Below are 27533 nucleotides of genomic sequence, written 5' to 3' on the forward strand. Positions count from 1 at the left end.
ATGACCTTATGTGTTCAGAATCAGATACACTTTCCATTGCATAAGCCATTATTCCCTGTATGTTGAACACTGAAAGAAACTAGAAAGAAAAGAGGAGGGTCAAACCTCTAAAGGTGTCAAGATCTGTTGACACCATCCCTCTTAAACTGTGTCTCTTTCCACATATCCCTTCCTTCTTAAACGGAACATCAGGTCGCTCATCACCTCCTCAAAACAGCCATCACTTTTTCCTCCCTTAGCAAGACACGGCCTGACTGAAGTCAGAAACATCAAAAACGGGTACCCCCAGAGTAACCCTGCTAGAGGGAGACTTGTAGAGGGATAGCAGTTTCCAAATATCATTCTTCCCGTGTGTTATAATTCAGTCTGTTATCAAAGAGAGAGTTTGGCCCGAGGTTAAAATAGGAAGAGGTGTGGTTTTAATTCAACGTGTAAGTCATGGAATAGACTCACTCATAGGTCACAGTCCACTGTGTGTGGCACACTCCTCATCAGCTAACTTCAAATCTATTTTTCTTCTGTCTGTGAGAAAGGCAACCCTCTGACTTGAGTCCTTGGCTCCAACAACTTCTGGACTCCAAAGAAAATAATCAAAGCTTTGAATTCTGAAGCATATATAGGCAAGATGAAAGTAGGTTCTCTGTGGGAAAACGTATATTCAAGCTCTTCTCCAAACAGAGGACAATCATTATTCTCCATATTAATTTGCATTTATTAAATAATTCACCCATAGGGTGTTTGCTTTGGAATCAGACTGAAAGGAATTCACACGCTCCCTATGTGAGTAGGGGAGGGTCTGGCCTTGGGACATTATTTAAAAAATAAAATAATAATCTCTGTTTACTTTCTCTCTTCGGCCTTATCATTCCATCCTTTCATCAGTTTATCCTTTCATTTTCCTCATATTCAAACCTCCCTTTCACTGAGAGACATTCATTCATTTCGGGCATTCATTCATTCGCTCTTGTATTGTGCACTAGCACAAGACCCTCCCCCATCACGTCATCCACCAAGGGGAGAGATGCGAGGCGACCCTCTTTACTACGAGCGAACTCTGCAAAGGTGACTAGGACCGGACAGATGGTGACAGGGGCAGCGTGTCAAAACTGGCAGCCGAGAGAGGACAAAGTAGTATTATCCTTTAACTGTAGTGTCTGGAGTTTCAACTGCACAGCAAAGCCAAACGGATCATTATAGCGCAGCGCGCGTTTGAAGCCTTTTTGCCTTGAAAACTCGGAGAAACTACTTACTTTCAGCACCTTTTAAAGTTGTACGTTGCGCACGGGAAATGAGGTTGGAAACGTCTTGAGTTCAAGAGATGTAAGTCAACGGATACTCTAGTGATACATACGGGATCTGCACGTGTTGTCAACGACTTAACAGCTAATAGCACATTCGTAAATATTAGCTGGAGACTCAGAGAGCCATAGGACAAATTCACCAATATTACCCAAATGTTGCAAGCAATTGTGGAGCGTCAACGTTGGATTTAACGGCGCGGTGGAGCGCAAGAGCCCCGTAGAAAGGCACCAGCATTGAACACCGAACCCATCATACCTCACTGAATAAAAGGTGTGGATTATGGATTCATATTGATACAAATTTGGACCCTGTTAGGAAAGACAACGAGAGAACGTGTCTTGGACAGTGGCGGGGCTCATAAACAGTCTGAATCAGCGCACCAGTAAAGCACAGAAGCAATTTCAGTTCAGGTTAACCAAACTGGAAGAAAAGATGCACAAAATGCGAAGGAAAGTCCTGCTACTGGCGGTAGTGCTCTTGACCACAATCCTGGTGTCAATTGAGGGTTTCCCAACCAAAAACCAGAAAAGCGCAACTTCCAAGGACAAGCGCACCGTGTCCGCTGAGGTAACTCCATTCTGAACGAATGATTTAGATGTTCTCTGTTATCTGTTGTATCTGTTATCTCTTGTATCTGTTATCTCTTGGATGTGCTGGAGGAAAGTGTCCAATGTGTAAGAAGAATTACAATACACATTGGCTGTGCGTAACAGTCTTCGTCGTCTGTTTTGGTTGCAATAATTTGTATCCTGTGAAAAGTTCAGAAACGTGACAACATCACTCAGCACATGTGTTGCGTTTTCGGTAACTCAATGGTCATTGCCCAAAAGTGGCAATATTTCTCAAACAGTTGGATAGAGAGATGGACAACAATTCCACGAAAACGGGCGGGGCTGGAGCCGGGGAAGACAGTGCACTAAAGCATGCATAGATCTACCCGCTTGATGGTTTTCCGCATCATTTTGTGTTCAAAATAAGCAAAAAACACACTAGTGAATAATGTCTGGGAGCCACATTAAGTGTTTGCCATTGACATCAAGTCCGACCCAGACAAGACAAGGCATGCATGCTGTCAGGGCGCAGATGCGTTGGGTTTTCTTCTCACACCTATTCTCACACCAAATGTTGCTTGATGAATAGAGTTGGTTAAGTATAGTGATGCCTAGAGCTTGGGGTAGTACATATACCCATTCCTACTTCCAAAGACTCTCTCAGGTATTTCGTGACGTTAGAATTATAAGGTTCTATCTCCATTTTTGTCAAAATTGAGTTTTTTACATAATCTGATCCATTAGGTGTTTATTAATGCCTGTGTGGTGTTATTTTTAAAATGTTGACATTTTTGAGTTAGTAATTCATAAAATACAAAGGTTCCATCTCACAAAATATAATGGAATGTCAAAACTTTGATGCTCAATATCTCTGAACTACCCTAAACGGAGATAGAACCTTATCATTCTAAGCTCACGATTTGAAAGTTCTGGGCCAGGGGTGCTAGACTAGTATGGAGGAAACATCACAGACTGCAAGTGTATATTCAGGACTTTATACTTAATGTATATGTTATTATTATGCTCCACATCTACATTAATACATACTGCACAATACATTGTGTCTCAATACATAAATATGGAATTGCATTATCGATATTTGTGTTATTACTATAGTATAGAGGGCATAGTAAAGTTCAGTGGAACCATGCATGCTAATAAGAGCATGCCATGAGTAATGAGAGGATACATAGATTTAGTTACCAGTCATCATGGCACATGTGCTATCCAGGTTGAAGGAGCAGTGCATAGGTAATTGGTCAGAGTTCACACAGCTTATACCCCAAGGCTTATAGACTTATGATTAAGGATGAGGTATGAAAGGAACAAGGGAGAGGTAATTCTCTCTCTCTCTCTTTCCCCCCTCTCTCCCTTTCTCTCTCTCTCTCTCTCTCTCTCTCTCTCTCACACACACACACACACACACACACACACACACACACACATTCACACACACACACACACACACACACACACACACACATACACACATACACACTACCGCTCTCCCTCTATATCACTCTCTTTCTCATCTTGCTCCCCACCCTCATTTGCTGTCTGTGTCTGTATGTCTCTCTCTCCTACACCCCTCTCTCTTTCTCTCCCCCCCTCCACACACACGCACACACACACACACACACACACACACACACACACACACACACACACTACCGCTCTCCCTATATATCACTCTTTCTCATCTTGCTCCCCACCCTCATTTGATGTCTGTCTGTCTGTCTGTCTCTCTCTCTCTCTCCCTCATACTCTCTCTCCCTCTCACATATTACCACTCTCCTTCTATGACCTCTTTCTCATCCTGCTTTTCACCCTCATATGGTATGTCTCTCTGTCTGTCTGTCTGTCTGTCTGTCTGTCTGTCTGTCTGTCTGTCTGTCTGTCTGTCTGTCTGCCTGCCTTTCTCTCTCTCTCTCTCTCTCTCTCTCTCTCTCTCTCTCTCTCTCTCTCTCTCTCTCTCTAGATATATCTAGATATCTCTCTCGGGATCTCTCTCTAGATATAGAATGGCTATCAATTACTGTGTACCGTTGCTTGAGTTTTATGTTTCCCTCCCTTTCTCTCCTCTCTCTGGATCCACAACTCATACAGACATAAATAATGTCTTCTAGACTGGATGCGATGAACTGCGGTGTGTGTTTGAAGTTAGTGAGATGTAAAGTGCTACCCTCCCTCTTATCTTTCTACCACTGAATTTATGGCGTGTTTCCAAAGAGAGGAGAAATCCCATACCCATTACCCCAGAGTTGACTTAGCTGCCTGTCCACCTCTCTCTGGTATGGTTTTCTGGAGGACACAGATTAATCCTACTCCTGTACTGACTAGAAAGACTGGAGAGTTTTGCCATTGGTTATATTGTACCTGTCATATATTTTCAGAGAGTAGGTACTTTGGAATTGTGTGTGGCAGAGAAAAAGACCGAAGACCCAAGCATCTACCATTAGACCAAGAGGACATACTCATGAGCAACACTTTAGCATTAGTGACGCAGGCAGGGCTACACAACAGGTAACGCCAAATCACCTCCACTACATTAACTTTAAGAAAAAAAAACAGATGCATAGACCCTTTTGGGTTCCATTTAGAACCCTCTGGGGAAAGGGTTAAACATGGGACCCGAAAGAGTTCAACATGAAACCGAAAGGGGTTTCTTCAAAGGGTGTCCCTTACAGGGGCAAATGCAAATACCCTTTTTTGGTACAAACTAGAACTATCTTTTTTTTAAGAGTGTACTTGATTTTGCCAGTTGCCACAATCAGCACCGTAGGGTAAAATAGGGTAAAATACACACTACTGTATAGAAAGCTCCCTCTTTCCTTTTAAGCAGATGTAATATCTCGGCTGTATGTTTGTCGAAGAAGAAGCCCACTGTGACTCACACAAGCTTACAGAGTTTGGAGATACAGTAGCTAGATACCCTTCAACATTACGTTGGTTGAACCTTTTGGCAGATACTGTATATATCTCAGTAACACAGTCGTCAAAGTGTATGAATGAACGAATGAATGAATGGCTGCCAGATACAGTCTCTGGGCTGAGTACAGTGTGGGGTTAGAAACACACCTCGCTGGAACGGGAAAGAATGTTCTGGAGAACTTGATGATTTGGCAAAATGTCGCTTAACAGATAGCAACAGCGGCAGTTTTTAGTGACGCAGCCAGATGACAGGGCGTCATTGTTTGCCGTGTGAAAACATGACAAGCTTGACTTCGTCTTCTGTGTCATGTTCTTTATTTTGCTTCGTTCTTTCTTTCTTTTTTGATCTTTCTTCCTCTCCTCCTCCCCCCACCCCCCTCCCTCTCTCTCTCTCTCTCTCTCTCTCTCTCTCTCTCTCTCTCTCTCTCTCTCTCTCTCTCTCTCTCTCTCTCTCTCTCTCTCTCTCTCTCTCTCTCTCTTGTAACCCCCCCCCCTATCCTTCCATCTCCTTCTCTTCGTCCTATGAGTCCTATGTGGTGGTATGTGTTTTCATTAAAGTGAGCGGTTGGATTGACGTTGCTCTGAGGGAGCCACCGAGGCTGGCCCGCTGGAGGGACGCACCATGAACTCCCATGTTTTACACACAAACAGCCACTTACTTGTCCAAACCTCTGGGCAAACTCCGGCCTGGTATGTGCGCAGCGATATTGGATGTGACTCCGGGAGGTCAGGAGACTGAGTAGAAGGGAGGAAAGAGGCTCTGGTAATTGTTAAACCAAATAATCCGGACGGGTCGGCCAGTCCCCCCTTTCTTAGAGACGCACTGATGCCCCGCTGCCAACATTTTGCGGAGGGTGCTAAATTCTTGAGCCCGTTCACAAGTTCAAGTTGCTGTTCTTTATCGCGGAACAGAATGATGGTGTGGGGTGGAAAGCTCTCGAATGTCCGGTGCCCTAATTGAGGTTAAGCTGAAACCGTATACCATAATCTACGTATGAAAGTATATGGCTGCATATACATGGGTATACGCACTGGAATCTTTACCCAGGGTTTTTAATGAAGGAACACCACACCATCTTATGTTTCACCAGCAGAGCCACACACACACACACACACACACACACACACACACACACACACACACACACACACACACACAGACACGCACCACACACACACACACACATACACACACACACACACACACACACACACACACACACACAGGAGCATGCGAGCACACGCACACATAGATCAGAATGATTGCTATAAAGTTTACACTATGATTTAAGAATTCATAAGCCCACGAGCGTGGCACTGGACACTCATACACTGTACAGTCATGGAAATCCATATATATTAGTTTTCAAAGGTGTCTCAGTATAGACACATATTTATTTCATCAGTCACACCAGTGTCAGTGTGAATTTCCCCTGGGGGGCTTCAGTCAGGGTGGTCATGGAAAGGGACACGTCCACACCAGCCCCTCTTTACCGTCAGAGCTATGTCACATGCGTGCGTGCATTCACACACACACACACACACACACACACACACACACACACACACACACACACACACACGAGCACGCACACACACACGCACACACACACACACACACACACACACACACACACACACACACACACACACACACACACACACACAGTCAGTGGAGCTAATATCCATCTTGACGTCCATTCCTTGGGTTTCACATCCTGTCCACCACGCCGAGGTGTTTAACGGCATAACTGCCTGGCCAAGAATAAAGCGGGCTGACAGAGTTATTAATACACCAACGCCACGGACAAGAAAATGGCTTTTTCCTCCTCTCCGGGAACAATCAGATCTGTCCGTTTTATTAAATTATGACGGGCCGCTCAGTTTTCCCACTCTATTTTAATGTGTTTCATTTGTCCTCTCCTCTCCCCCCCGAGCAGGGAGGTAATGTCTCTCAAAGGCGTCAAAAGAAGGAAACCTGTGTCCAAATGTAATGACTGTGGGAAGAGAGTAAGAGTGAGTGAGTGTGTGTGTGTGTGCATGTGTGTGTGCGTGCGTGTGCGTGTGTGTGTGTGTGTGCGCGTGTGCGCGTGTGTGTGTGTGTGCGTGTGCGTGTGAGTGTGTGTGTGTGTGTGTGTGTGTGTGCTCGCATGCATGTGTGTGTGTGCCTGTGTGTGTGTGTGGGTTTGTGTGTGTGTAATTGTGAGTGTGTGTGTGTGTGTGTGTGTGTGTGTGTGTGTGTGTTAGGGTCTCTTTAGAACCATTGCTCTCACACACTTGTGTGGTGCACTAGTCACAGCTTTGATCATACACTTTACAACATATGGGCCCAATCCCATTTATATTTTTGACCCCTACCCCTCGTTTCTGAGTGCCACTTGCTTTTCGGCAAAAAATAAATAAATAATTAATTAAATATTCCCTTATGAAATGAGATAACCCTTCAAGACCCTGAGATGTCATCAGTAGTATCATAGAAAAGCATCGGCTCTCGCGATTCGTTCACAACTTAAGTTTCACACTATCAATCGATCAAACTAGTCATCAAATAAAAAAGAACAATGCTTCATTATCAGGCCATGACAGAATAGCAGTGTTCTGTAGGCTAGCAACCTGTGCTCATACCCTGCCAGTCTGCACTGATATAGGACAACAGTGCAACAATTTTACTTAAGTAAAATTTCGGGCGTCATATGCCATCAAAGGGGGGAAATGCAACATGGAAATGTGTCAAATGCAGGACTGTCCTGCACAAATCAGCCTTAAAACATCTAACGTTAGATAGCTAACATTAGACACAGCTACTAGCCGCTAGACACAGGCATAATAGCGTCATTAGGTTATCCTAATTCTTTAAATCTTTACTAACGAGGAAAATAATTGTTTAAATAACAATAATTGTTGTTAAATAACTGTTTTCACTATCATGACGATGATCCGCAAGGCATTCTGGGATTTCATAAGACGGAGTGTTGTGGCTCTCTTTGGAGTCTGGTCCTTAAAAATCTCTGTTTGGAGGGCTATGTAGTCCTACAACTTGGCCCTACATGAAAACAAGAATTGGGACACCTACCCTGTACGTGAACAAAACAGAGGGGTAGGGTTAAAATCGAGGGCCAAGGGGTGAAATGGGATTGGGCCATGGTCTTACGTTTGAACTTTTGGGCCGCTTTTTGGCATTCTTTGGCTTCGCTAAAAGTTTATTTTTTGGGGGTGAATTCCATCTTTGTTTACCTACCAAGGCTCTCTGAACAACACCCATAGCTACACTTACTGCACTGGAGCCCACACAATGGCTGCCTTTATAGAAACAGATGGGATAGATAGGCACGCTATGCTCATATGCTGATGCTATCAAGGGAATGCCAACCAAATCAGATGGTTACACCGAGTTTGGTTTCACAGCAGCAAAAAGAGGATGAAAAAAATGCTGGACAGTGAGAGATTTCTCAGAGTTTCTGCCAGTCTCCGGGCAGACGTCCATATACCCTGGAGTGTCGCTATTCTGGTGATTGCCTTCGCTGGTTTTCCAGGGGATGTTTCTTTTGGCCACCTCAACTCTTTCTCTCTCTCTCTCTCTGCCTTTTTCTTGCTCTCTCTTTCTCTTTCTCTCTCTCTGTCTCTCTCTCATGGATCTTCAGGAATTCTTGGTCAAGGCTTATGTGTGAATGTGTTCAAGAGCTGTCCATTTGGAGTAGTCTATTCCCCTGGGCTGTGTTCTCTCCTAAGTCTTTTCCCCACCATTAGAAACTCAATCGCTCATAGAGAATGAAAGACGTCTGTTTTCTACCGATGCATGGAGCCATGTCATTGTTGATGGTGTTCATACGACTTTCGATGTTGTTGTGGAGTTGAGCTTGACTATTTAGCTTCGGCGCTGAGTTTGCTCTTAGCTTTCTTTACAGTCTTGGCTGGTTTGTCAGGCATAGAAAGCATCTCTGAATGGGAGGATGGAAAGGAAAAGGAAGGGTCCATCATTCTATGACAGTATAAGTCGAGCTGAACCGGCCAATTGAACGGTGAGTGCGCCAGTGAGTGTGTGTTCCCTTACACATTTGTCACCAGCCATCCGTACCAGCGAGAAACAAAAAGGGGAAGGGAGAAACAAGTCTTCCCGGGAGGGTATTCTACAGACAGACATCTCCACTGACATAGTGGAAGGCAAGGCTTCCGCTAGACGACTACACGTTGTCTTCTTCAGCTTCCTGATGACTCCCCGGGTCCCCTGAATTTCTGATTTCTGATTTCTCCCTCAACCTTTCAGTCTTGGCAAGCGAGACTAACTCCCCGTCAACTCCTCCCACGGTTGTTGTCGAAAATGAGTAACTTCTCAATCCACATACTTAGTGAGAGATAATTACAGCTTCATACACTGAAGGTCACTTTCTCAGTGTTAATGCATGGCTTCAGCTTCCACTTGTGTTATCATACAGAATAAAACAATTAAACCAACATTCATTGTGTGGTGCAGTCAGCCAGTGGAATGTTTTTTTACCCCTCTTTTCAATGGATAGGGTGCTCTGTGTCCCTCAGCTTTATAGCTGCCACACAGTAATCAGCAATATGATAACTGTACGTTCTGAAGAGGGAAACAAGAGAGAGAGAGAGAGAGAAAGAGAGAGAGAAATGTGTAGAGGAAGATTACAGTGGTTTATGTAACTTCATACGTTGGGCTCTTCTCTCTGTGTCTCTCTCTCTCTCTGCATGGATCTTGTTAAGACTGGAATAACTTTTCTTTCATAGTAACCTGTGTCTGGTGTGAACACAGAACCACTCATCCAGACCTTAATCGTTTTTTGTTCCTGGTACAGATGCATAGTCGCGTTCCTGGTGTCCAACTCACTTTTGACTCATTGTTAAAGGCAACCTTCCCCCTGTTATGACTACTGGAATAGATTTATTTTAACACCCAAACCCCCTTTGAAAAAAATGCCAGACCTTCTCAATGAATGGCATTCTCTGCTAAATGCAGGTTTTTGGTCATGCTGAAATTCAATAGAGTGGAATTTATCGTTAGGAGTGAGGGGGTGGGGAGGGACATCTGTTTTGCGTGTGTCGGAGACACAGCCAGAGACGTGAGTCAAGGCAGGATACACATGATCAGTGGAGAGAAGGCTTTGATCAGGGCCTGCAGGCCTACCCTCCCACCACCGTCCTCCTCTCGTCTCCCTTAACCTCCCCTCCCCACCTTCACCCATCATCCTACCTACCCCTGCCCCAGTCTTCATTCTCCCTTCTCCCTCTCTTGCGTCCAGCAAGGGATGGATGGATTAGACAGACAGACAGACAGACAGACAGACAGACACAGTTAGTGTCAAATGGCTCTGCTGAGTTTGATGTTGTTGACTAGAGAAATCAAAAGGCCTCTCTCTTTGGCCCAGACTCCGGGTCTCTGTGCTAGTGATCCAGATAAAAAAGATCCATTTTGTGTGAGTGTGTGTGTGTGTGTGTGTGTGTGTGTGTGTGTGTGTGTGTGCACGTACAGTATGTGTACTGTACAGTATGTATGCATGTGTGTGTGTATGTCTGTGTGTGTGTATGTGTGTGTGCGTGTGTGTGTGTGAGTGTGAGTGTAAGTGTGTGTGTGTGTGTGTGTGTGTGTGCGTGTGTGTGCATGTGTGCGCTTGTGTACGCATGTACGTATAATGATTTACCTGCGTGTACGATCCCAGTCCTGCCACCAGGACTTCATAGGCTTGCCCCAGCACTGAAGCTGAGTTTTACTGCAAATGTCAACTAGCTGTGCACTGACAGACAGACAGACAGACAGACAGACAGACAGACAGACAGACAGACAGACAGACAGACATACCGACTGATGGACTGATGGACTGATGGTGGACTCACTGTCAGACAGACATACAGACATACTGACTTGGGTAAAGCAAGTCTGTTTCATTTACTGAATGTTTGGAACATTCTGGAATGTTACATGAATTTCATCTAAAACGTAACTGCAAGACGACAGGAAACAGTTACGCTCAACAAACATCTCACCCAATTCATTCTCAACAGTAGGACAAATTGTGTGAACCTGTATCCATTATTTCCTGTATCCATTATTTCCCTTTTTTTCAGGCAATATCTGACGACAGCCAGAAAGACGCCCGTCAGACACTGGAGGACCTCCAGCAGGAAAATCTGTTACAGACCCTCCCTCCCACCCCTTCCTCTAAACACTCCAGGTGGAGGTGGTCCCAGCATCGAGGGGGGTCCGAGGGGGTACTACCGAAACCAGAACCAGAGGAGGATCCAGAGCCCTTCATCCTGGACCTGAGGAACTTCCCAGAACTGGCTAACGCGGACATGGGCTCTCAGAACCCAAACATACAGGTATAGAGTCTTTTACTCTGCATGCCCAGTCTCCATACATAGAGGGGGGGCTTCTGTACACTGCATCAGTGAGTCTTCTTATATGCCCAATTTGGAATCAACATCTAGCTCCTATAGCTGCTTTACATCAGGGGAGGCTGTGGGGGTAGAAATTGGAGGATGGGCTCATTGTAATCTATGGAATGGATGCTATCAAACACACCTCATTCCATTCTATGCATTACAATGAGCCAGTCCTCTGATTTCTGCCTCCACTGCTATACATACATACATACATACATACATACATACATACATACATACATACATACATACATACATACATACATACATACATACAGTAGAGTACATAGATAGGAAATCTAAGTTCAGACCATTGAGACAAAGCTTATATATCTCTCTCGGGATGGATACATTTATCTTCATTGCCTTTGTTTAATTGGCCCTTGTGGATTCTATCTACCCATTGACATTGACATAGGCAATTGTGAGTATGTTCGCTAACACAGTTAGCGTAGTAATCCTGATGTATTCACAGCACAGATCCTAGAATGTTTTTAATGGCAGCTCTTAGCACAATGGTACTCAATACTGGATTATCATAAGCCGCAAAGAATCCTAAAGCAACAAAACACAAATCGTCCCGTAAGTCTATTTTTAACCAAAATGATTACATCAGAACGCACAGCATGGACATATAATGAAACATCATTATTGTTGACAGCCAATTTTATTCGTCAGCAACCTTTTGCACCTGGTTTTGCAATACAGTTAATTGTGAAAGCCTAGTCATGTCAAACGCTTGTTGAAAGCTGGAGTCTCTCAGGATGACGTGTTAGAGTAATTTATAAGTGTAATGAGAATTCCTTTACGCTAACATAAAACAAAATGAGTTCCAAATTGCTGGACGGAGCGGTGTTGTGTAAATGTTAGCTGATAGTTAAAACAATGGATGGTTGGAAAGCATTGAATGTCTCCAATGGTGCTTTTGTATCCAAACTGCCTTCACTTCATTTGGATAGTCCCCTACATTTCCAAACTATCACAAGCTAACAACCTCAACTCTGTTGATGTAAAACAATTCGCCAGGATTAAATTTACATTTAGAGTTAGGGTAAGGGCTAGTGCATAGTTATCTGAACAGTTTGTTTATGGTTAGCTGAAGTTGAACATCTATGTAATCATCTGGGACTCCAACCAAATAAAGTGTTGCCAAAAGGAAAAACGACTGACTTTAACTATCATTAACGTCTATTTAAGTCGTAGGGTTAGGCTGAACCACCTTTGAGGTAGTGTTCAATGGTGCCTGAACTGATTTGGTGTTGTGTTGGTTCGTATCAGATCCCTGCTAGTGAAGGCTACCAAAGTCCTTTTTGATCTCCTGGCCAACATCGTGAGTTTATTGGAATTTCTATTTTCCTAGCATTTCATTAAGTTTAATTTCATTTAGTATTTTTTTCTCCTGCTATTATTAAAGAGACTACAACAACTCCGAAATGAGAGGGGGTGCTCCTTCCCCCCTCTCCTCCCCATCTTCCTTCACAGCTGTTTTGAGTCGGTGCGGCCTCTTAAATTACCCCATGCAAGACCTTTTACAGTGGGGTGCTTCAAGTCGGCCATGATGGAGAAACATCTGCACAGGGTTTAGAGAGGGGGCTGGGGGGGAGAGAGAGTGAGAAAAAAAACGGAAAAAAAAGAAACAAAAACAGCCAAATCCACAAAGGTCAAAGGTCGTCCTATTATTTTAACTAGCCGCTTTTTAATGTGCTCTCTAAGTGCAGATCACAATCACCAGAAAGTGCAGAAGTACGAACATTAAAATGGTTTTCTTTCTTTTTATTTGTAGTATTATGATGGGGACTTTATGTGCACAAGTGGATTTGAAAGGAAATGAAGTTGGACTTCAGGGGAAAGAATGACACAAGAGTGTCCAGGTATCCAGAAATTGAAATTGTCTTTTTTTTATAACGAGGAAAATGCTCCTTTCATCCAAGTGGGGACTGGGCCATCCTATATAGGAACCAGACAAAGCTATTTTGCTTTTATTAGTCTTTCTTTCAGAGCCAGTAGCTAATATCCTCCGCCGGTTTTAGAGGGGCTTTTTACCTTGTTATCACATCGGCTGGAATTCATTGGTTTTGACTGTGGAGGGTCAAAGTGTGACGAACTGAGTGAACTATACGAGACTCTTAGCAATGCAGTGTGAGAGTTAAATAGGCAAAGGGAGAGCAGAAGAGAACAGAACAGAACATAGTAGAATAGAATAATACAACATAATAGAATAGTGTGTACAGGATTAAAACGATCGTTGTCCTTTCAAGCAGAATGAAATAGAAAATAATGTCATAGAATATGGTGTATTGAAAGGATCTTCGTCCTATGAAATGCTGGCAATCTTACAGAGCCTTTGACGTTGATGACCAACCCACATCTCCTGATTTGCAATAGGCCTTTCCAGAACTATTAGAGTTGAGAGGCCCTTCTCTCTCTAGAGTGTCTCGGCATTGATGGAAGTGCCACTCCTGCCTGTGCAGGACTATGAGTCACAGCTCACTAATGGGTCCTAGTTAAGGCTAATACACTTCCTCTACTTAAAGCCGAGACAGACGGCAGGAAATAGACATCTACTTCAATATGGAGGTCCTCCGCCTTGAGTTGCCCCGCCAGAGTCCAACTTCACCCACACTGAGAGGTTACTGTACTGTACTGACAGGGCTTTCAGTGGATTGTCGACTACCTCTTTCTTTACCCACTGAAACACACGCATTCTCAGCAGGATGGCGTTCCAACATGCTGTGTGACTTAAGGAGTGATGGTGATGAGTGTAGGTATGATGGTGATGGCTTACTTCTTTAAGCATGACAGATAGGACTTAAGATAATGATGATGGTGATGTTAGTTAGGATGGTGACTTTAGGTATGATGGTGACTTTAGGTATGATGGTGAAGTCTTACTTCTTTATGTATGACGGATATGACTTCAGGTATGACAAGTGATGACTTCAGGTATGACAAGTGATGACTTCAGGTATGATGGTGGTGACTTAAGGTATGACAGTGGTGACTATGTTAGGTATGATGGAGATGATTTTTGGAATGGTGGGGACTTCAGGTATGATGATACTGGTTTCCTTGTATCAAGCTTTCCCATATTTTCCCTCTTTTAGGTTCTAGTCTAGTGACTTGCTATTTGTCCTCACGTACTCCCCCACCCCCCCTATCTCTTTCAGAGAAGATAGAAGGAGGACACTGAGCGTCTTTAGAGCAGCAGCTCTCCCTCTTCAGACGCTCGTTTGTCTTTATAAACAGTTGTAGCAGCCATCAGATTGTAACTCTGGCAAGAACATAAACAACTTTGCATTTGTCTGGGCCTGTGAGCTTGTGGTTGTGTGTGTGTGTGTGTGTGTGTGTCTGCTGGAGTCTGGCTTTCTGTCTCTTCCCCTATCACACTCTCCCTCCATCCCGCTCCACCCCACCCTACTCCGCCACAGTCCCCTATCCCGCTCCCTCTACAATCCCCTCACCCCTACTCCACCCTCCTCTTAACCCTCTGTCATGTCCCCCCCTCTTCTAGACATACCACCCTCTTCCTGTCCACCATGCTCTTCCTATCTCGCTCCATTCCTCCATCTTACCCCCCTAATCCCCTATCCTTTCCCTCCCCCTCGTCCTGCACCTACGCGTGCTCTGACACGCTATCCAGAAACCTGTCAACACCCAAACATCCCGGGCATGACTGAAAAGAGGACGGACGGCTCCCTGGGCACCCGCTTCCTTCACTACCACTAGTCTCTTCCCTGGAAACCAGTGGGTTTAGATAGGACATCAGACAGGCACAGAGACAGTCGTTTTTTTAAGAGGGGATCTACACTGTTGCTAGGCCGAGCTGAGGAGGCTGTTGTTTACTTGACATTGTTTATGTTTTAAGACGTTTTGTTTGTTTTTTCTTCGCCCTCATGCTGCATGGTCTTTGGTCTGATGCTGTTGATATCTTTGAATCTACAGAGGCAGCTATTGTTGCACTGTGGAGCATACAGTAGTCAGGGTCATTTCCTTGTTCAGTCAGTTCAGGAAATTAATTGAATTTCAATCCATGGTTAGAAAAAATGATCAGAGAAAACAATGGAGGCTTGTTAAATGGCTGAATTGGAACAAATTCACACCAACACACTACTGTTGTAATGCTTTCAGCTGGAAGTCCTTATGATGTAAAAGGTTATTATTAATAAACCTATTGCTTTCTCTCAATTATTTGTTGTTTTACCTTGACATTTTCAGAATCAGAATTAGAATTATTTGTATTATTATATTATTATTATTTTTTAAGTATATTCGCACATACAGGAAATTTACTTGGTGTGGTTGTACCTTTACTGTTGTTGCTAGTCTTTGCTGTTAATGTTACTGTTTAAAATATTTTTCAAACTATGTTTTTCACTTGGAAATCCTGATACTGATTTGTGGGCAGCGGCTGTGTTATCAATGTTGCTCTAGAGTCATGCATGTTTTACCGACGTGTGAATGTATTGTGTGTTCAATAATTGCTGACAATAAACTGTATCAGAGTCTGTGACTTCATAAGATTACAAGAGCAATTGTGCTAAATCTTATTCTTGTCAAGTTGGTCCAGTGGCAATTTAGTACGTTTTGTTGCAATTTGCTGAGCATAATTACACCCCAAATTCCCGGTTGAATATGGTGAACCTTTTTAAAAGGTTCACGTTATTTGAGCTGAAAAAGAATTAAGTGTATTACTTACAGTACATGACAGAAAGAATGGAGATATAGAACAGATTTGGCTAGTTTTGATATGAATGAGGACTGTGTTTAAATGATTGAATTAAAATTAAAATGATTCCTGCCAGGTGTTTCTTACACTCTGAGAAGAGTTGAGCGTGTGTTGCTTCAAGAGGAACAAAGAGAAATATGGGAATTTGTTATTGTTCCTAAAAATCGTAGACTGTGAAATAAACCGTGGTCTGCTTAATGGAGTGTCCAGTCCCTTTCATAGTGTATTCTCTTTCTCACCGCTTCAATTCATCAAGCATTCCAAGTGGTAAACCGAATACATTCGCAGAGCTGGTCCACATAGCACAAATTCAGCATTATATTCAATTGAAATGTTGGTTCTACCCATTCTAAAGGGCTCTGCACACAGCGTGCGATTTCTGTTGCACGTCAACGTTCCATTTTGAAGTTTGAATGGAAGTCTATGAGAGCATCGCATTTACCCGCACACGGCCCCGATTTTAATCGCACGGCGAACATTCGATTCCATTCATTTTGAATGGGACAAAGCAGTGCGACAAAACTCGCACGCCGTGTGCTTTGTCCCATTCAAAATGAATGGAATCGAATGTTCGCCGTGCGATTAAAATCGGGGCCGTGTGTGGGTAAATGCGATGTTCTCATAGACTTCCATTCAAACTTCAAAATGGAACGTTGACGTGCAACAGAAATCGCACGCTGTGTGCAGAGCCCTTAACTCTATGTATCTACCTCTTCCAGGTCAGCAATGAGGTGTTTGGATCATACCTTTGAATTTAAATGTCCATACTACTCATTGTAATTCTATGCCTCCATTCTTTTAGGTCACTGTTGAAGTGGTTGGAACCGAAACATCCTCTCTACTCTTTCTAACTCAAGGTCTCTCTCCTCCAGGTCACCATCGAGGTGGTGGACGACCCCCAGACAGAGATGGAGATGGACCTGCAGGCCAAGGAGGGCCGCAGCGATTGGTCCCCGTCGGAGGAGGAGTGGCTAGGCCAAAAGAAGCTGTTCTGGCCCCTGTTCTGGGAGTACCCGGACCAGGCGGAGAGCGGATTGGGCCGAGCCAGCCTGGAGGAACCCACAGAGGACTATAACTATGACACAGAGGAGCCTGTGCTCAGCGGGGTGGGGGGAGACTGGGGTAGCCGCTGGAACAAGGGCTGGGACTCCAAGGATAACTATGGTGAGTTAGCACTAGACATGGGGGCTTTACACACTACTGGGCCAACCTGAACCATATTTTGCTTTCACACTGTCCCTTTCAGCCAATGTCCTGTTATACTGTACTATGCAGAAAACACTTGGTTACACTGGATACGTCCTTGTTATCTTTTAACAATCAGAAAGAGAGCATACCTAAATGTGGACCACAATAAGTTGTTCAGTTTATGTCATGTGTCATACATGTTATTATGGCCACATTGGATATACTCTTTCAAAACGTCATGATGAGGTGAGGTAAAATGGGATGTTTGGGAGGGTTTCTTGACAAATGACATCCTTTTCAAAGACATTATCATAACTTGTCTTCAATTACTTTTTATCTTGAGAAGGGTAAGAAAGCCCCTCCGTTTCACGACAATGGCTAAGATAATGTTTCCTAGAGAATCCTTTGTGCACTGTATTGCCTTGGCTTGTATAACAGCCTGTCCTGTTTGTTTGGTGTACCTTATCACGGAGATGAGAAGATGGTTGTTTGTGTATGGGGGGCCCAAAGTCAAGGGGTCAGGGCACGTAAGATGTTTTTGTTCTGCTGGCTTCCCCTCCGCAGGGCTTGAAGACAGAGATGAGGGCATTTGCCCTCCCCCATCTCGCCCCTTTGACATGATTTATTATACGTGGACACTCTCTCAAGGTCCGCTACATAATCGTGTCATACACCCCAATCCAAGCCAGATCAGCTAATCTTCAATTCTCCACACGTCCAAAGGAGCCGTGAAAACAAATGGCTATGAATGAATGAATGAATGAATGAATGAATGAATGAATGAATGGACTTTATTGTCATTGCTACAGTACAGGTACCAAACAACGACATTTAGGAGGGGTGGCTCCCCTGGTGTTAGGAAAGGAAAAAAAAAAAACTTTTAGAAAAAAATCACAAGAAGGGAAGGAGCTGGTTTACATAAATAAAGGCTATGTACACAATCCACTGTACTATACTGTACAGATAGTCGACTAGGGTTGTCATATTGCACAATAGTATTTTTTCACGTTATTTAAAGTGATGAGAGACTAGACACAAATATACCCATAGTATCAAAGATGCTTGGATCGCTAGAAAACAACAAGTGTCCAGTGCAGGCCTGGCCAGTGATGTTAGAGATCAAATCAAATAAAGGACTTCTAGAGGGGACACTTCTCTTGATGTACCTTAATCTAAAGCCAGGAGTTTTTCCAGGCCAGAAGTTTTTGCTGACCATGTAACCTGATTCAAGTTCAAAAAACTCGGAGCCTTAGTTAGACTTATACGTAAATAGCTAGTGCTTTTCCCTCTGTAATAATTGTACACTAAGATGTTTTGATATGCGGATCATGTTACAGAAGCCGTTATGATCATAGTGGAACCATTAGAGCTGGCATGGGGCTGTTTTCAGTGAATAGAGCCAAGAAAAGCTTTCAAAGACCTCAACTCACCTCCAGGTAATAGGTAATTTGTGACTTTCATCGCCAACCCCAAAGAGGAAGTCACCCAAAGCTCACTCATTAATCCGGCCTTCCCTGAAATAGCATCTTTTTCTGAGCTGTGTTCTTTGGCTTCAAATCATATTTCAGGTGTTGGGTTGTTTTTGTCTTTGTCTCTGACCCGTAAAAGGCAACCGTTGGGCCAACAACCGTCTAATTTTGTTAACCCCACCAGTATACATTCACCTCAAAGTGAGCCGACACTCCCCTTGCCCCTAACTTTGAGAGTTCTCTGTAGTTGTTTGATAAAAAGAGCTGTGCTAGATCATTATTATCCACAGGAGACAGGCAGCGGTTGTCTGGGACTGACTGGCTTACATTTAAATTGTTGGCACTTAGCAGACGCCTTTATCCAAAGCGACTTACAACAAATGTGTTTGTTTGGCTAAACAAATACATTTATTTGGCTGGTGTTGTTGGACAGGGTTGGTGTCCATTCGGTTTCTAATCAATCAATTAATTGAACATTTTCATTTAAGGAATTGACATATATGAACATAAATGGCATTTTGAATCAAATTAAAATGTTAAGTTCATCTGACTGAATTTGAACAGAATGCCATACCCCAACCATGGTGCTGGTATAGCAGGCGTGATTTGGAGTCTGGAGTCTTGAGATAATTTTCAGAAAGGGGGGATAGAATTGATAGCCTTGTCTGAGACATGTAAACTCAAGTGTTCCACCTGGACCTTGTAGAAGTCCTCTTGATCTGATGGTAAAACAAAGGTCTGCCACACTGGCTCTCTCCATCCTCAGTCTCCTCGGTCTATGGTTCATAGCAAGACCAAGCTTTTTATGGACATTGGAGGGGTGAGATGGTGAGAGTTTGAGATCGTTTCCAGAAAGGGGGGATGGAAAAGAGAGGTACCAGGATGAGGGGATAGAGCAGGAGAAGAAGAGAGAGAAGAGAGAGAAGAGAAAGACAGAGAGGGGAATGAGAGAGCTGAGAGAGAGTAAGGTAAACAATGGCGGAAAAAAAGGGGAAGGGGTCAAACTTCAAAGGAGTGTGAAGGGGAATACAACAGATGGAGATTAAAGATATGAGAAGATTACAGATGATTAAAGATGAAAAGGGGGGACAGATAAAGTGAGTGAGGTGGAGACAGTGGGGGGGGGCCTATGAGGCTTGCCTTATTGACTGAAAGTGAGGGAGAATCTTGTGAGAGCAAGAGAGCAAGTGCTCAACTGTCAGGCCATTGTGTGTGTCCTTTGAAGTTCATTGTGAGTGTGTGTGTGTGTGTGTGTGTGTGTGTGTGTGTGTGTGTGTGTGTGTGTGTGTGTGTGTCTTTTTGAAGTTGAGACTGGTGTTCGGAAAATGTGTCTGTTTGAACCTCAGTCCTAGTCTCTTGCTAATGGTGGCCCCTTTGTTGCCCGCTGGCCAAACAACTCATATTTGTGTTCAATTAGACAGAAGACTGGGAGCATGGCCAGGCTGGTGAGATGAGGGGAGCTGGGGGGATAGCCTGGCGTCATCCCCTCTTTTAAGTCTTAAGATCTGCAGTTTGTGCTTTAGGTATAGCTCACCACTAACATACTGTGATGAAGTAAACAGTATACTGTACATTATCATGTACATGTGTACATAATTGATCTGCGGATCAATAGGGTATTTATTCACATATCCAGGCTGGTATATTTGTTTTGAGCTTGTTGACATTTTTTTTGCAAGCTTATTGCATTTCCTGTTTTCATTGCCCCTGTTTCCTCCTAGTCTTCCCCTCTCTTTGCCTGGCTGATTTCCTCAACACGCTCTGACGGATGTTGTGGTGTTGTTGTGTGGTCGTCTCTCGCACCCAGCCCTCAGTGTGCAATAACAGCCTTCCGACCACAATGATGTCAACATGCACACAAACACATGGGAGCACACACACACGCATGCACACACACACACACACACACACACACACACACACACACACACACACACACACACACACACACACACACATACACCGGATAGGTCTGCATAACCAAAGCCACTTCCAACCTCTTCATGTGGGCTCTACTTGTATATACTTGAACTATACTTAGTAGTGTACAATTACAGTAAAACCAGCCTCCTGGATAATCTTGTGCTGGTCCTCTCAGTAGAAGCTATACCTGGCTCAACAAATGTCCCCCTATTTGTGTAACTATATAATAGCAGCACTGTATAATGATGAAACCCATAATGTGTATTCTCAGTTTGGTCACACTGAGTATACAAATGAGTTACAATTGTTTTTTTTTGGGACATAGTATGTTCAAATTGAATGGTTCTCTATGGCAAAAGAAAATATGTCTATCAAGTATCTGAGTAAGAGAAATATCCCCCAAAAAAACTGTCTTGGTGAGTTGACCAGAACCAAGGTATGGGCAATCATGTTTCTTTGATTTCTGGAGGGGAGGGAGTTTTAGAGAGATAGAAAGAGGATTAGAGGAGGGAGGGAAGAGATAATGGGAGGAGAGAGAGAGGGAGGAGGGATAGAGAGATTGTGTCAAGAGAAAGGGACGGATGGTGACGTGGTCAATGAGGAAGCGGAAGAGAGAGAAACAGTCAAAAGAAAGAGAGGGTAACAGTCAAAAGAAACAGTCAAAAGAAAGAGAGCGTAACAGTCAAAAGAAACAGACAAAAGAAAGGAGGAAAGACAAAAAGAAAGAAAGACAGAGTTTAGAGGCTCCAGAGCATTCCTGGATTAGGGATAGTGTTGGCTGGTAGACAACAGAGAGCTCCTTCAACACCAGGCCCAAAAACTTGCAATTAGCCTAGTGCTGGTAACCCCCGGCAACAGGCCCAAAAGGCATTAGCTAACTGGAGGCGTAGCAATGGGGTGTGAGATTCATTTAATTTCCCTCTCCTCTCTTCTCTTTTTCAGTCTCGCTCTCTCTCTCTCTTGCTGTCTCCATCTTTCCATTTCTCCCTTACCCTCCTTCATCATTTTCCGATCGCACCTCTCATCCCACACTCTCCGTCTTTTCTAGGATTCTGTCCATCTCTCTGTTTGTTCCTCTCGTTCCTCCCTCTTTCTTCCCCTTTTCTCTCAGGGAGGGAGAGAGGGAGAGAACTCGTTGTTCATTAAACAGAAAACCTATTAGGGCATTGCTGTCCTGCGGCACTGTTTGCCTTGGCTCAGCCCACTGGATTGTAAGCTGCACAATTAGCCATTGACATATTTATTACAACCAAGAGAAAAACACACAGGCACACATATACAATTGCAAATAGACACACACACACACACACACACACACACACACACACAGACACACACACACACACACACACACACACACACACACACACACACACACACACACACACACACACACACACACACAGACAGACACCCAAGCTTGCCAACTGGCCCCTACATCCTGATCATTAGTGAGATTATACTTTTCTGAAAAATATGCGATATTAATTTAGCCGTGCGTCATTAACTTCTGTGTGGAAACAGAACTGTGGGGAGCAGTTAAGAGTCCATGGCGAAGTGCCACTGTGTTGGGGACTCATACTCAGAGAGAGAGCCCAGCTGATCCCAGATCAATTGACCTATTACCGGTTCTGTGTTTGTTAGAGTAACAGAGGTGCTTTGGAATCACTCTTCCGTGATGAGGTAGCCCAGCCTGTCCACATGTCAACTCGTGTCACTTGTCTCAAATCTTGAAGATGTCTTCTTGGCCTAATAGTAGACGTGCCTTCCACGTAGGAGACTTGGGTTTCAACCCCACAGGTCTCACTTCTCTTGGCAAATGCTTACTGGTGTCAGCTTATAGCTTATGATCCTATCACGGAAGAGGGGTTCTCAAAACATGTCTTCCCAAGTGGGAGTATTTCTTTGTCTATCTTAGGCTTGCTGGTTTTCCTCATCAAGAGTTTTGAACAGATAACCCTGGTTTAAAGCACATGACTACAATCTCAGGCAGTATTTGGGTAGGTTTAGTCATGCAATCCAATCATAGACGTCCTACAGTACCAGGGGTGTCTGGGGAGGAGGTAGAATTTGGACGACTGGCTCAAAACATCATTCCTTATTCCACTCCATGCCTCGTTCCACTCCCACAGCACCATCCCACCTCTTTAGCAACGCTAACACTTAGCACCATTAGTGCAACCTTATGAGGAGGCCTTCCGCTCTCCTCTGTACCCTTCCTCTCCTCTGTACCCTTCCTATCCTTTTGAAGTTTAGCCTTGTTTACCGTCTCTCCTTGAATCTTTGTTTTATATATATATATATATATATATGGTTGGCCTGACTCTCTAGGGTCTTCTACTGTGGCTCCAAACTAATTTGTGGCCGCTGTTTAATGGCATAACACACCAACCAGCTGGGTGAGGAATTTGCCAGGCTCACTTCAAAGACGTGCCGGCTCATTAACATACCTCTTTGTTTTGTTTTCCTTATTCTTTCCCACCTCCCTCTCTCATCCCCCCATCTCAGAGTACGAGGAGGAGGAGTGGAGCGACTGGTCGCCATGCAGCATCACCTGCGGCCATGGCAACCAGAAGCGCATCCGTTCCTGCGGTTACGCCTGCACAGCGACGGAGTCCAGGACCTGCGATCTGGAGAGATGTCCGGGTAAGACTGTCTGTGTTTGTGACATCATAGCCCTCGCCTGTCCCTAGGTGTGTGACATCATCAGTACTCGCCTGATGCTGTGTCCCCAATTCTCCACCGTTTGAAGTGTGCATTTGTGCACGTCCCCAACATGATTCTCAAAGCATAGGATTGGTTTCCACTCTGAAATTCTCTCTCTGAAACCTCTCCGCCCCCTCTACCCCAATGTAGAGTTTCTCAACTGTAAATAATAAAATAAAATAAAATAAAAAATAACGTATTTCTTCCTTCTTCTAGCATTTTGACTGCCAATGGCCTCTGGCCCGTAAGTAAGTAGTAAGTAAAATGTATTTGTATAGCACCTATCCCAGACCAGGGGTCACAAAGTGCTTTACATATACTGTACAAGAACATAGTAAAAGAGCGAAAGTCATGGCAGGTTAAAATAGGCAAACAAGTGAAAATAAGAAACAGGTAACAAACAACAGGTGTACAACAATATCAACAGGACACAGAAAGACTGGCCCGTGAATAGATCATTTTTTCTTGCGATGACTGATGGATACACTTACTTAGACAAAGTATTTGTTGTAAGTCGCTTTGGATAAAGGCATCTGCTAAATGCCAAAAATGTAAATGCAATGTCTTACAACAGTACGTTCCTTGTTAATCCATGTGGAGGAATACACTTAGTCCACAAGTCCACGCTGAATTGGGACGCTCCATGACTATGCCCAAGTGGTCCTTGATAGCTTTCTCTCCTTCTCTTGTGTCCTTCATGACCACTCTTCAGGAAGTACTTGGTAGGTGTAAGCTGTACGATCAAAACCTATCAAGACCTTTCACATATCAGTGGTCTGCTTTGCACAGGCTTACAGCTACAGCACAGCACAGCACACTTTGCTGGGACTGCAACCATCCCGAAGAGAAGGTGTCTTGTGCTTTTAGCCTTGGTGCGAAATTCCATTAAGATGCATTAGCCTCTTATTTAGGACTTTGCTAGTTGAATGCATGAAAGACGCCTCAAGTAGAACAAGGTCAGAGCAGCCGGGACTAGAACAAACCTAATGTTTATCCCTGTGTGGGTGTTTAGAAATCTGCCATTGCTCTCCTGCAGAGTCGGGGTATGTGCTCAACTCCATGGGCTCAATGAAGGCTTGTACTGCTGCCCTAGAACTGCAGGGGGGAGAGGGGAGGGAGAGGGTGTGTGTGTGTGTGTGTGTGTGTGTGTGTGTGTGTGTGTGTGTGTGTGTGTGTGAGTGTGTGAGAGGGAAAGGGGGGCCTTGACAGTCCCTCCAGTCATGTCCACTGGACTTTAATGTAACCTGCTCTGTACTAGACTAGAACATGCAAAACAGAAACAGTATGCTCACACCTCATTGCTATGCCCTTTTGCCCATTTGGCAAACTGGCAGTTTTCTGAACTAGTGTCTCTATTTCCCACTGTTCCTCTGTAGATGACCTGGACACAGTGACAGAGCTGATGCCCGTGGTGACACAGAATGGCACTGACTCCCTGGACACAAGTATGTTTTCTGCAGTGTGCGTGTGTGTGTGTATGTGTGTGTATGTGTGTGTGTGTGTGTGTGTGTGTGTGTGTGTGTGTGCGTGTGTGTGTGTGTGTGTGTGTGTGTGTGTGTGTGCATGTGTGCGTGTGTGCGTTTGTGTGTGTTTATGTAGATGCATGTGTCACTTTTTAGGGTAACAGTGGGCACCAGTTTTGGAGAAAGCTGTCGTTTAATGGTTTGTTCCTTTTCGGGGGGGTTAACTGCTCTTCTGGGGCCTCAATCACAGAGAAACTGTGGGAGTCCAGTTAGGAGTGGTAGAAATGCCCCCCCACCACCACCACCACGTTAAGGATTGCTCCACCGAGAGTTTTTAACAGAGACCATGAAAAACCGACTGTTCCTCCAAGAAATGTTTGAATTGCTTTTTAGTTTCCCTTTATTGGTCTCATAGTGCCTGGCACCAACCAGTGAAAGTGATAGCTCTTTTCGCTCTGCAATAATAATAAAGAATGCGCTAGAAAAACATAACAAGATAAAGTGTCAGAAGCTCTTTTTTTCTTCCCCCCAATCCTCTAAGGAACATAAATGTTTAGAATGAATAGGTTCCAATTTGACCGCAGCCTCCAACATTGATTTAATTTTTTGGCACTCGCTGCAATGTAGCTTGAGTTTTTAAACCCTCTCACATTCGTTTCTCAGTCGTATTTGGGGAGCTTTGCAGGGCCCCCAGTTTGAAGTAAAGGATTTTAACGCATTGAACTCACCTCTTTTATGCTTGGAAACCCACTCTTTGGTTTCCTTTTGGGTAATCAGACCTGTCTTAAATTATAATCCATCTGAAAACTGATCTTTTTATTACATTCAAATTCGGCGCTATGGAGTGAATGTCGTTGATTAAAATGATGAAATCACTAACACTTGCAATGTTCACCCCTATATATAATGCTGTCACTGTGGCTATATCGTTTATTGTTGCAGATGATTTCATAGATGTATAGGAAAGTGTGCTACAGGCAATATAGGCCAATTCTTAAATTGTATAAACATGGCCATGACTCAAATGTGACGTAAAACATAATGTCAATGGGAGATTTGTGCCAAAGCTTGAGATTTGCTATACTTTGTTAATCTCCTACCGTTTTCAGCCACTAGGTGTACCTCACAGGAGATAATCAAAGTGTGTTTCTATGTGATTGATTGCTAGTGGTTGTATTATGTATTGGTATATTGATTGTCATATTATGTATTGGTTCCCATTTTATCATTAGATTCTGTATATTCATTGTGTATTGACTGTTGTGCTATCTATCCCACCATAGACAACGCCTCATCGTATTTCAAAGTATGCTGCCACTTTTATAAATAAAGTTGCATGTGTTTGACATTGACAGATGTGGACAGCTGCGAGAAGTGGCTCAGCTGCAAGAATGACTTCCTCCAGAAGTACCTCCACCAGGTCCTGACTGAGCTACCCAGCTGCCCTTGCGCCTACCCGTCTGAGGCCGTCTACAGTGCTGTCAACATCTTTGACGAGACGCTCCGCAAGACCTACCGCTGGCGCGACGCCAGCGGCCCCAAAGAGCGCCTGGACATCTACAAGCCCTCGGCCCGCTTCTGCGTCCGATCCATGCTGTCGTACGAAAGCACTACGCTGGCCGCCCAGCACTGTTGCTACGACGACCACATGAAGCTGATCACGCGGGGGAAAGGTGCGGGCGCTCCGAATCTCATCAGTACAGAGTTTTCTCCAGAGCTGCATCACAAGGTGGACATTTTGCCTTGGATCCTGTGTAAGGGGGACTGGAGCCGGTTCCATTCGGTAAGACCCCCCAATAATGGGCAGAGCTGCCCAGACAACCCCCATGAAGAGGTGTACCAGCTGGAGCTGGAGGAGGCTAGGGAATACTGAGACCCCCACGGGGGACAAGGGGAGAGACATGCTGTCAGGTTCTAATAGTCTGTCTCCTATCTATTGGTTGGAGGTGCCATGAACTTAACATACGTGTTGACTATCATTTACTTTGGATAAAGAGTCTGCTACAGTAAATCGCTGTTATATATGTAGGGGAGTAAGGAGAAGAGAACTGGATTTCCTTTCCCTTCAACGTTCCTTCAAAAACATTTGTCCTTTACTCCATCCATCCAGTATTTATATGACCCTGATGAGGGAAGACTGACACCTCAATTCCAATGACTCCAATGGCCACCTGATCAGCTATCGAAAATGGCGTTTAATTGGTCTGTACCATACCAGCGTCACTTTCTACTGTTGTGGACTGATGATCAGAGATGTAGAATTTCACCTCATTGGACAATTGGTCTTATCAACATGGATTTCAACGCCTAATTGGAATACACTTTTACATGGGATGACTTATGGTGCCAGTGCTGGAGAAATAGCATTTATATTGTCCAACCCGCTTAAGTGAAGCTGGTCATTTATTCTTTGGACAGTCAGGATTGGAAGATCATTGGGGAGAAACTCATACACTGTTCATGCACAACTAAATTGAAACAACACTGGTTTGCGAACATTGGGGAAATGTTGTGAACAAAGGTGAGACTATGATGAAACAGTCTTAGTCCCCTCTCACACCCCCCCAAACCCCCCTCCTACCCCTCCTCCATAGACTGCTGCTATTGAGATGAGGTATTGGGGTGGGGGGGTGCCATGGTTGCCATGGTGTCCTGTAGAACATGGAGAGTGTATTTATTGGACTCATATGGGCCTGTATTGTATTTACTCAGAAAGACTCTGATGTTTCATGAAAGGAATTCCTGTCAAGCTGCTATAATGGGGGACGAATTCAAACATAATGTTGCATTGTTGTTTGTCTTAGACTTGAAGCTCGTTCCTACACTCTCTCTTTCTTTCTCTTGTTCTTCTTCTTCTTCTTCTTCTTCTCTCTCTCTC

The 27533-nt window shown here is 44.1% G+C and overlaps 1 protein-coding gene across 1 annotated transcript; it reads left to right on the plus strand.

Annotated features, from left to right (window-relative positions):
• Window positions 1-1734: 1734 nt before the first annotated feature.
• Window positions 1735-26528, plus strand: ism2a (isthmin 2a; the record flags this gene model as incomplete). Its single annotated transcript, XM_080522886.1, has 6 exons — window positions 1735-1869; window positions 10863-11117; window positions 16779-17070; window positions 22995-23132; window positions 24569-24637; window positions 26011-26528. 6 exons carry the CDS (start codon window positions 1735-1737, stop codon window positions 26526-26528), a joined length of 1407 nt encoding a protein of 468 aa, XP_080379012.1.
• Between the last annotated feature and the right edge of the window lie 1005 nt (window positions 26529-27533).

Source organism: Nansenia antarctica (assembly GCF_963989245.1).
Source record: "Nansenia antarctica genome assembly, chromosome: 1".
Classification (NCBI taxonomy): Eukaryota; Metazoa; Chordata; class Actinopteri; order Argentiniformes; family Microstomatidae; genus Nansenia; species Nansenia antarctica.